At 35.7% G+C, this 12356-nt stretch overlaps 1 protein-coding gene across 1 annotated transcript in view; it reads left to right on the forward strand.

The window, feature by feature from the left end:
* The first annotated feature begins 470 nt into the window (after positions 1–470).
* The window catches only part of col28a2b (collagen, type XXVIII, alpha 2b), a 41675-nt gene continuing 29789 nt past the window's right edge, over positions 471–12356 (forward strand). Inside the window, exons 1-3 of the mRNA XM_034314833.2 lie at positions 471–608; positions 2446–2625; positions 5704–6278. Of these exons, the coding sequence (XP_034170724.2) occupies positions 2451–2625; positions 5704–6278 (750 nt within the window). The 5' untranslated portion in view covers positions 471–608; positions 2446–2450. The remainder of the gene's footprint in view (positions 609–2445; positions 2626–5703; positions 6279–12356) is intronic.

Genomic DNA, 12356 nt, shown 5'->3' on the forward strand with positions numbered 1-12356 from the left:
ATTTAGGATCTTAATACATCAAGGATAAAGCATTTGGCATTTCCATTTGAATTTTACTTCAATATTTTTGTTAGTTTAGCAACACTTACACTTAACCCTAGTACTTAAAGGTGTTTGTATAGGGTTAAGCCCTTCATGACAACTGACATAAACTTACACAAGAAGTCAGAAGGACTGCTCTTACTAATTTCAGTGTCAGGTTGATGTAACCCCTGTGTAAAGTCACGGATTTGTATAATGACACTTTCCTGGTTAATTTATTTTGAACATCTTGACAACTGACAGAAACTTACACAAGCTGTTTTTCTTATTTATAGCTAATTTGCTGGAATGTTAGGACTAAACCAGATTACATTTAGGATTTGAGGGTGAAAGGGGCACATTTCATTTTGGCTGAACCATATCTTTAAAGGGAGGAGCTGTGGAGCGTGAAAGCGCCTCAGGTTGGCAGCAGATGTGCACATGCTCGCACACACACACTTTCTCACTGTCCCTAACAACTCACACTCGCGCTCCGAGGCTCGGCGTGTCTCTTTCAATCCGTCCCTGTGAGATGTTCAGTGCTGTATAGTGGGTCAGTGGGATTGTGCTGAAACTCGTGACAGCAGGTGAGTACAGAGAAGAGTGTGTCACTTGATGGCTGTTAGATATAAATGGAATTAGTCATGTTTTTTTTTCTCTCTCAGTGATTACGTGGAAAAACGATGATGATGAACTTAAACTCTAGTCTTATTAGTCCGTTATTCATCTTCAACCATATTAATCATCAGTTTCTATGAATTATTCAGTATTTAAATGTAGTGAAATGAATCAGAAAGCTACAGTATAGCAATAAACAGAGGTTAAATTAGGATTTCAGAGTTGTTCATTTGATTTGACTGATAATTTCAAACTGAAGTGCTTTTACAATGATGTCTTACAATATCCTTATTATTATAAATATTATGTCACGATATGATTTATATTTACATGAACATATAATGAAGCAGCTCTGCCCCACTTATTGTACACATATACCAAAGATCTGTAACATTAAAGGGTTAATTCTTAACCCAAAATGGGCCAAAAAGTTTAATCTTTAACCTTGATTCAATCAAAATCTGGTAATTCAGTCACAGTAAACTTTAAACCTTGTAATTAATAAATAAATAAATAAATAATAAAAAATTAGGACTGCATTTTATGCATCACTAACCCTGTTACTGTAATACTTTTAAAGTCTGTTTATGGATTAATTTTATTTTTGTAGCTGAAGTAGTTTAACCCTTTACTGCACATTGTTGCCAATTGGCAACATGCCATTTATCTGGATTTGTTTTTTTTTGAGCATTTAAAGAAAACTTTAAAGAAATTTAAATTAAAAGATTGGTTACACTACACTGATAAAGAGTGTGTGAATGAGTGTGTGTGTGTGTGTGTGTGTGTGTGGTGCCCTGTGATGGACTGGTGTTTTATCTGGGGTGAATTCACCCACTTTGTGCCCAGTGTTACTGGGTTTGATTTCCGATCCACTGCGACCCTCACCAGAATAAGGCGTGTATTGAAGATGAATGTGTGCACTAGAGGGTTAAATATCTGAAATAGCAGCTCATTATTTATTCTATTAGATAAGACTGTAGAAAACGAAGTACAATTGTTGCTCAAAGTAAAGTTTTAATCATAGTTTTCACTAAAAGAGAAGAAGAAACGTGTAAAAAACGATTGAGCTTAATTAGATCAGTGTTTTTATTTATTTGTATAGATGTGGATAATCAGAATTAAAGGATTTAATCCCAGGTTTAAGATTTAATCCGGGTTCAAATTAAACGTTGATCTTTTTGAAAAAATCCTGCTTGTTGTGATTGCTCCATATTGTGTTCATTCTTACATTATTGAATTAGCTAATATGTAGCGTAATCAGTCAACGTTAATGTATTAACTGTTCGAGTGTCCATTTGAGTTTTTATAACATGTAAAGCTGTATGTATTCATTAAACACTTTTGGCCAGACTGTTCTGATATGTGCATACCGTTCCCATAACAGCGATCTCACCAGTCCTGGTGAAGAGCAGCTAATTATCCTTGATTCGTTTATTATTCTCAGAAATTCAAGAGAATCTGGGCTACATGTGTGACTTGACTGTATGCAGCCACAGATAAAGTGAGAAGTCAAATCTCGTACTGGTGAATGTTGATAAATTTAGTTATATCGCAAAGATAGAATAATTTTGCTGAATATAGGCAAATTTTTGACTGACACTTCGGTCTCTATGTTTGTTTTTCTCGCTTGTTTTTGTCTAACTTGCATCCTGATTGGTCAGGAAGTAAAAAAGTGCGTAATGTTACTTGGTGCTTTTCTCAAAAGTTGGAATTCAACACAGACATATTCTCCTGTGCTTAAAATATATTCAACTTTTGATACAGTAGGTGTTGTTTCTCTGTGTGTGTGTGTGTGTGTGTGTGTAGGTGCAATGCGACTGCATGTGAGCTGCCTGGTTTTGCTGCTCGGGCTGCAGTGTGTTTGGGCTCAGCAGGACGATTATGAGGAAGACTATGATGAAGAAGAAGAGGAAGAGAGGAACATCAGAAGAAAAGCCAAAAGCAAAGTGCTCACCTCCAACCTCACACCAAAAACCAACGCTCAGTGTGAGAAATTACTCAAATTATACCACAATGCTGCTGAATTCTGGAATCTGATGGTTTCCGGAGGCGCTGATAAATGTTTTAAAGAGCAAATCATACGTCTGTTTCTCAAACAAGAGACTGATGTTTTTATCCTAATGCACAATCGTGCACCTTGGGCCTCCCATTACTCTTTAGCCTTCATTTCTCAACACAGCAACAGACTGATGCATTTCTGAAGAAAGCTCTTTCTTTATGGCCATTTTGAGACCACTGATGCTGATGCTCCAGATACTTAAGTAGCACAAAGAAGTTTTATTTCTTCTTTAAATAGTTTTCAGCTGTGCTAATGTAACTGCACGAACGTTTTCTAATGATGAATTAGCCGTTTGACATGATAACTTAAGATTAGCTAATGCATTGTGTTACTAGAACCCAGGAGTGATGGTTGCTTGTGTAGATATTACATTAAAAATCAGCTGATTATGTATTAAAGGCTGTATTTCTGATCAATTGAATGTTATTTTAATTGAAAACATAGTGATTTTCTTTTCAAAAGCAAGCCAATTGATGAGTGATTCCAATCTTTTGAATGGTAGTGTATATTTTTGTATTGTTATAGTATAGAAAGGTGTAGTATAGTGTAGAATTGTGTAGTATAACACAGCGCAATGTGTTGTAGTGTGTGTTATAGTGTGTAAACATATTATATAGTGTTTATATACTATAGTGTAGGATAGTATAGTACCTTTCATTTCTAATCCTGTGTAATTATGAGATTATGGCCTCAGCATTATGCTGATTAAACTGAGGAATGTCAAGCCTGGAAGATGTGATTTTATCTCGTCTTTCTGTCTTTGTGCTTTATGAATTTAATTCCCATTCGCTGTCCCGAGGCAAGTTTCCTTTATGCCGTGTGCTCTCTCACTCTCTCTCTCTCTCTCTCTCTCTCTCTCAAACGTAAATGTGATTTATAGGAGCCTGTAGCAGATTTAGGCCTCTTGCAGGGGGTTATGGGATACATCTCACTGCAGTCTGTTAAAGAGTATAAGGAAGTCACTGCTTTAGCACAGAGCTTTGAACTTTGGTTGAGTTCACTGGGGTGTGTTTAACTCCGCCTAATGATCCCTGTAAAATCCTGTAAAAATCTAATAGTCACATGGAAATGAAAATACTTTGACTGTAATTAACAGGTGACTCGACAACAACGTGTGTGTGTCACTGTTAACGTGGTGATTTCAGCTAACTAGTTTGGTTTACGTTCCAATCCATTATAGACTACATGAAGTGATAAATCAGAAGAGTTTCTCCTCCATGTTGACTAAAGAATGAATATTTGATAGAAATCAGATGATCAATCGTGTGTCTTGACTCCATCCTCATTCCCTTATTTCTACTTGTCATCAGCATATCACTTCATTTCTCATTTGCACAAAGCTAAACTCTATTAAATTCAATATAATTGCAATACCTGGCCCCGCCCATTTTACTTTCCTGATGGCTGCTAGGTTTAGGGTCTAGGGGTGAGAATTACTCGGGACCTCACAATTTAATTCAACTTTAATTCAGGGCGCCATGATGTGATTATAAATCAATTCTTTGCGTATTTTGATAAATCTTTTTTTATTTTTTTATTTTTTGGTCTTGTTCTTTCAGTGTTTCTGATTGAATTTTTATAAATTGGATTTTTGAACATTTTCGTTTGCCTGTTTCTTATTAATCACTTAATTTAATAATAAATATTAAGTTGAAAATCTTTTAATCTTTAAGATTTTCATAATGCTGCATTACTTTATTGCTGGTACATTAATTGCCAAAACCTCCTCAAAACTAAATATTGTTACACGTACTACCATATACTGGGGTTATTGTGGTATTTTTAGCCGTATCTCCCAACCCTGGGCTTAATGTGTTTATTATTCAGCAAAATTGTTAAAAACAGTTATAAAACATTTATGCAGAAGCCTTGTGTAAAAGTCTGACTATGATATTCTTGCATGGATGCAAAACCATTTAAAAGAGACTCATGTTACATCTTGATTATTTTTCCCATCTATTTTTTTACTTCCTGGAAAAAAGTGAAACAGAAGCAGAGCAAAAAATGTCAACATTGTCACTGCAGTGGTGTCATAAATTCTAAAAGCCAATCAGGTTCCAATATGCAAATTTATCACCAGAGGATAGAGATACAGGTACTAATATTTGTAGCACTACTTCAAAGGTACTTTGGATAGTAAAAAGTTCTTAGCATGCTTGCCTAGGCAGCACAAAATGGCAGGTGATCTATGCTATAAGCCTGGTCCATGTCAATCAAGCAAGCATGCCATGCAAGAACATTGTATTTAAGTGCTTGCTTAGGCAGCATAAAGTGGCAGTGGTCCAAAGCGGTCCAAAGCGGTCCTTGTATCAAGCAAGGATTATACTAGCAAAAACTCAAAGAGGTGGCATGGTGGTGCAGGGGGAAGTGTTGTCCCTTCATAGTCCCTGGTTAGATCCTGATCTTAGGTTACTGTCTGTTCAGAATTTCACATGTTCTCCCTGTGTCCACATGGGTTTCCACTGGGTTCGCCAGTTTCCTCCCAAAACATGCTAGTAGGTGGAATAGGTTGGTATGCTAAATTGCCCCAAGGTCTGAATGTTAGTACACAATGGACTGGTGTCCCATTCAGTGTTCCTAGGATAGGCTCCAGATCGAGCAGGACACTGATCAGGATACAGCAGTTACTGAAGATGAATGAATGAAAGTTCTGGATGAGTTCTTAGCTCGAATTCTCTTTGGTAGGAAAACACTATTATAGGTTTTTACATGGAGCCTTTAAGACTTTTCCAAGATGGAAAAACTGCTGAATGCATTATTGTGAGATTTAACCATTTCCTCCCCCTTCCAGGAATGGTTTAGTCCTCTTCCAACCTTAGTGCTTTTTCTGTACATAATGTGGACTTTGCCTTTAAAAATGTGTCTCAGTGTCCATTCAAGTGTCATGTGACCATAATGAGTTTCATGATCTCTTAGTCTTAAATGGAACTTCATTATTTAATAGAACAGATGAGTGGTTTCATGTCTTCAAGATTTTCAAGATTTCTCTGTTATGCTTTTCTCAGCACACATAAATGAAGACTGCAGTCTTGAGCTAGCATTTTTGCTGGACAGCTCCGAAAGTGCCAAGGACAACCACGGCCAAGAGAAGCGATTAGTCAGTGAGGTGGTTGAGCGCATGCAGAACGTGAACCTCCAGAGTGGACGAAGCCTGAGCTTTAGATCTGCACTCCTTCAGTACAGCAGTCACGTCATTCCCGAGCAGACCTTCAGCCAGTGGAGGGGCGTGGCCAACTTCAAAGCCAACATCGCACCCATTTCCTACATTGGGCAAGGCACGTACGTGACGTACGCCATCACAAACCTCACACGCCTCTACCTGAACGAATCAGGAACTGGAAGTGTCAAAGTGGCTGTGCTGCTCTATGATGGAGAGTCCCATCCAAAGAATCCAGACTTATTTTCTGCTGTGGCTGATGCCAAGAACCAAGGAGTTCGATTTTTTGCCATTGGTGTCACACCGGCTGCCAGAGAGACATCCAAAATGGCGCAGCTGAGGATGCTGGCCAGTTCTCCACCAATCCGCTACTTACACAACCTACAAGATAAAGACATCGTAAAGAAGATCATTAAAGAGCTGGTGAGTCCTTAATCTGAGACGTTTGAACCTTTATGTTCTCTTTAATACTTACTCATGTTCTTTCCCATGGATCCATTGCAGAATGTACAGTTTATCAGTTGTAATATTTCTTTTATATACGCCAATATAAATTAATTTCATCACACTGATGACGACAATTTGTCAATTTGGTTTATTATTAGTATTTTTTTTTAAAAATTCAATTAATACAAGTGTTTGGTACTTGAATAATGTTTTTAATGGTTTATTAATGCTGAGGTTTATTGTTTTATTTATTGATATTGAATAATTAAATAATTTTAGATAAGAAAACCTGAATGTAATGTGCAAAATATTTAATTCAAGAGACCAGTCAGTTAATTACAACTTAATAATAACTATAACAAGTCAGCGTTTAAGTGTCAGTGGTATGGGATATAATGGAATTTGATGGATTTCCGTTGAATGGACACCAAAATGGTCTTTCTGACTGAATACATTCAGTCTGAGGGACATTGTGTGCAATGTGTGCATTGTATTTTCCAAAAATTACTTCTTCAAAATGCTTCATTTTCTCCCCAACAGAATTTTAAAGGGTTTCACCAACATTGTTGTAAAACTCGAGTTGAAATAAATCATGGTGGTTTCGTGAATGTGTTCCAGATACTCAGTAGTGCACAAAGCACGGGTTTGTTTTGAACCGAACTCCAAAGTTGACTTTACTTTGGGCCATTTGTAAAAAAAAATTCTGTACAGCAGCACCATCAGAGGCGTCGCTGTTAACACAGCTGCTGTGATTCCCGCGTCCTGCTGTCAGGAGGGAGCCGTAATGACACGGAAAAACATCTGTATATTTTATGTCTGTTTTCTCGCTTTGAAGTGGACACATTTTTGCCGTGTTTGGATTGGATAAAGCGAAGGATAAAAGTGAGCAGCGTTCTGTTCTCTAACATATTCAGTGATGTTATTCCACAGTGTTTCTCAAATTGAATTCTCAAAAGTGATTGCTTTGACAGCAGACCTGTCATTAGTTCCAACTACAAATCATGAGTATATTAATATTGATGTGCTCGTTTAAATACATATTTGTTTCTATAGTAACAGCTAATTCATAGGGGCGTGTATGCACAGTCACTCTATATGATCTAATAATAAATTGATTAAAAAAAAAAAAAAAGCACATGTTTATAAAAAAAAAAAATCTTGTCATTGTCGATATGGTGAAGTTTTCTGTAAGGAGACATTTATTTATCATTTATGGAAGGAGTCTCCAGTGTCAGTCTGAGATAAAGCTGTAACGTTATGTTTTCTAGCACGAGAAAGTCTTTTATTAGATTTATCTAATCTAATTTATTTTTTGGTAATAGGTCAAGCTCCATTTTTTTATGTTATCAACTTCAAAAGAGGAAAAAAGAAAGGCTGGTGTGGGAACGAAGTAGTAAGAGGACCTGACTTGTCTCATAGGCATTCCACAACATTAAATGTAACTATAATTGGATAAAACATATGATGTATCATTTGTTAATAAATAAAACAAACGTAATCACTGGCCAGTTGCTGTGGAATAAAACACTTGTGTACATGTTCTGTTATTGGGGTGGTAAGAGTAACTCTGTGTCATCACACCATCCCATCGTTGATTATTTTCCTATAACAGCACAACATGGAGTGTTTTATTCCATATTTATGTATTAATAATAATGCTGACAATTATGCACAGTTTTTTTCATACTTTACTGTAAGCTAAACAGATATCTTTGGCCTTCCGGTCACAAGCACTACATATTCCACTGCTGAATCTATTCAGAAATGGAAATGGAGTGTATATACATTATTGGTTAGGCTTAAATCTGTGTTGTTTGGAGAATCGTCTTGTTTAACCCTCTAGTGCACACTGTTGCCAATTGGCAACATGCCATTTATCTGGATTTTCTTTTGAGCATTTCAAAAAAACTTTAAAGAAATTTAAATTTAAAGACACACTACACTGATAAAGAGTGTGTGAATGTGTGTGTGTGTGTGTGTGTGGTGCCCTGTGATGGACTGGTGTTTTATCTGGGGTGAATTCATCCACTTTGTGCCCAGTGTTACCGGGTTTGATTTCAGATCCACCGCGACCCTCACCAGAATAAAGCGCGTATTGAAGATGAATGTGTGCAGTAGAGGGATAAACTTCCACTCTATGTTCAGCGCCACTCCTGTTGAATCCTCTAATGGTTATTCAGTGCTTGTGTTGTGGCTATATAAACACATTCTCACCCCGAGGACATGGAAACACTTACAGTCAATTTTCATAAATGTTCGTATACAGGGGTTAGGATGAGGGATGAGCTCACTTTCCTTTCAAAATTGTAAAATATTCACTACTGCAATGAAATCAATGGATGATGTAACTTTGCCAGAACAGACTCAGAAAATATTTCGATCTTGTTTTGATTCCAAAACTGACCAATAACTGGTAACTCTTTACATTAAGGTTCTCTTAAGTAACTGTTAACATAACAGTGCATTAGTTAATATGAACTTCAGCAGTAATAAATAATAATAAACAGTACTTTGTCAACAAAGTAATTAAGTCAAGGCATGCATTAATTGGTGTTTGTTTAAATCTTAATGAAATATGATTGCATTGAGAGTTTTTTCAATCCATGACTAAAAATCCACATCAAAAATGATCAAAAATTAACTGACGGCATGTTCCTAAATATTGATAATTTTCTGAACTTCAAGCGTAAATATTAGAACTTGCTTTTTAGCCGTAATTCTGAATACTTAAAAACCATAAACTTGTTCATTAAGGCTGGTTTTGTTGGTCATTGTAGGTTTTATAATTGATGGCAAACATTGGTTATTGCAAGTAGTTTTTTTTTTTTTTTGCTTATTTGTTTTATTAATTTAAAAAAGTGTTACCTTGTTAATGGTACTGATGATGTGTTGTTGCTGAAGTTCAGGGTTTGTTCATGTCAGTTAACGTGTTATGTAGTATCAGTTAAGGAAATGTAAAGTGTTACCTGAAAATGTAAGTTAAATTAGGACAGAAATACTGTAGATTCAGCAAAAAAAACCAAGTTTAATCACATTTCCACAATATATATGTCGCAATCTCCATGTCATCGCTTGTAAATGAAAAGTTCCATTTAGACAGATGAAATAAAAAGCCCTGGTCACATATTAATTATAAAGTCTTATAAAAAGTTATTATTAAAATTACCCTTCGCATTCTGTGTGTTTTAACATTCCTGTCTAGATTTCCTTAACTCTTAAACTCATCATACCATACAATTTATGAAATCGTAACAGATTGTAAAAATGGGGTGGTTGTATAAATTTACAATAAGGAACACAAATATAGAAAATCAGCAGTTGTTCCTGTGAAGGTTTAATGAACCATGTGGTGATCTGTGATTTCCAGTTAGGACAATGTTTAATTTGAGATGATACTGAGATATTTTTTAACCTACAAACATCCAGGTAGTGGATAGTCAGGTAAATAGTGTATAGTGTAAGAATGTAGTGTCTAGTTTGAGACTGAGTTCCTGCTTTACTAATGTTTTGTACGATCATGTAAAACCATGTAAAACAAAACCAAAAAAAAAAAGGAAGAAAAACACTCGAAAATATGTAATTATGTGAAATATGCATATGCAATTTGGGGAATTTCTGCCTGAAAGTACACAGGCTAGTGTATACTGTATGGAAATAGATTAGTTTATAACCCGCAGTGTGATTTACCACAGGAACAGCGATTGTGTGCAAATCAATACGACTGAAGGGCAAGTATTAAATTTGTATAAGCCGATTTCTCTCGTTTGAAGACAAAATTAAGCTAAAATCAAAAAGTTTTTCAAAGTTATGGCTTAATATTACCAAGGTAAAATTGATTTTATATTCAGATACTCGCTGCATGTTCACACCTCCAATACTGACAGCATTTGAAGATACTGTGAAAAGTTTTTACGCTTACCTCATAAACAAACGCACACTCATTTTTGCATTTTTTTATTTTTGCATTCATATAATAAACGCAATAAACATATACTTCTTTCACCGTCTTTCACTACTTTTAATCAACCTTATACCTGGCACACAGTTACACATACAGCACGTTCAGCAGAATTTATCAGATTGCACTCTTTCTTTGAGATCCCATTACATCATGGTGAAAGTGTCTGAGACACATTATATAGTATTTCAGTTACATGTGGTTTAGATTTCCATGGAATTTTAGTATTGTTTTATCTATATCCATATCTGGCTCTTATGTAGAGAAAAAAACAATGGAGTAGCAGGGAAAACGGTGAAAGTTGCTTTGACGTTTGATCTTTAAAACCATCTAAAAAGGCATCTTTAATCACTTGGGTAACTGGATTGAATCTGGTAAATGGTTTACAGTATTAGTACACCATAAAAAAATTACTGTAGATTTTACATTAATTTACTGGCAAACTGGGTTGACAATAAAGTGTTGAATAATTTACAATAAACAACTGTTAAACATATTTACAGTAAAATCATGCAGAGTATAAAATAACACATAACCCAGTATGTTGATGCAGGATACAGCATCCAAGGGTCTTGCTCAAGGAGCCAATTAAGGTAGTTTGGTGGTGCTGGGATTTGAACACATGACCTTCTTACCTGCACCTTGAAGCTATAACCACTCAACTACCACTGCTAGCATGACTAGCTTGCAATATTTAGTCGTGTTAATTCAGTACTATAAGTAGTTGAATCAGTGCAAGCTAGTTGCAAGTGGTGGTGTTGTGGTGGCTCAGTGCTTAAGGCTTTGTGTTACACCTCAGAAGGTTGTGTGTTCAAATCCCAGTACTGGCATGGTTAGTCAAGACCTATAACCTTCAACTCAGTTGTTTCCTGCATCAGCCAAATGAGTAAGTGTGCTGGCTTATGTATCCTTTTATACAATATTACTATAAATATATGTTACAGTTGTAACCACGAATTGCCAGTAAATTACTGTAAAATTTACAGCAATTTGTTACAGTGTATAGTGCATTAGGGGTTAAACATTTCCTGTAGTGTAATGTAGTGTATTTTCTCCCTGTTGTCATCTATTCACCTGGGTGTGTGTGTATGGGTGGTAACAAGAGTGTATGTCTATCAGCACATCCTTTAATAGGTCTGTGTGCATGCATGTGTGTATTTCCGCCATTCTCGTTGCCTAAAAATACATTTAAAAAATTGTAATTAATTTAAATGAAAGATTTACACACTCATTAACTGTACAATACAGACCATCTTTGAGCTTGCTGGTTGTAGATGCTTAAGGACGTCTTACTCTTTCAGTGAAACTCCTGCAGCGTTAATGGAGCACAGTAAATTTTGGTGTCTGGAAGTAGCAATGTTTTCCCCAGAGGAAATTCTTGTTTGAAGTGAGTTATGTAGCCTTTAGATTGAAACTCTTTGTTGTGGTGAGTTGCCTTTAGATTTCTGAGCTCATCCAGAACACAATCACAAACACACACACGCACGCACACACACATACATATGCATGCTGAGGAAACCATTACTGAACAACTGCTGGCCAGAACTTTCCTGTTAAAAAAAAAAAAAACAAAGAAAAAAACACGAAGAGCAGGATGTGGGTCTGATTTCAACCTTATATGAATCTGATATAATAAATGGAGAATGGATTAGTTACGAACACTCTGATTTATGCATTTATTCATTTTATGGCATGTTTATGTCACGTAATATATATTTTAGCTTTTAATATATGTATTTAATATATATGTTATATTTTAATGCTCCTGGGGAAAAAAATTAAATATTAATCATATTTATTTATATTTATTCCAAGCTTGAAGGCTGTATAAAAGATGCAGCAGAGTTTGAATAACTTTTTATAGGATAGCATAGATTTGCAAAAAGTCGGACGCTCCAGGAAAAGGAGATTTATGCTTTCTATTAATCAATGTTAACAGCTACTCTCACTTTGTGTGTAATATCTGAGAATCATATATATTTTTTGGTTGTACAGTAAAAAAAAATCCACAGAGTGCCTCAAAGTCAGCTATTGCAATACCATATTGTTGTATACTTGTTGTCTGGGTGAATCAGAAAGTGGAGAATCATATCCGC

Source organism: Pangasianodon hypophthalmus, chromosome 2 (genome assembly GCF_027358585.1).
Source record: "Pangasianodon hypophthalmus isolate fPanHyp1 chromosome 2, fPanHyp1.pri, whole genome shotgun sequence".
In the NCBI taxonomy this organism is placed as follows: Eukaryota; Metazoa; Chordata; class Actinopteri; order Siluriformes; family Pangasiidae; genus Pangasianodon; species Pangasianodon hypophthalmus.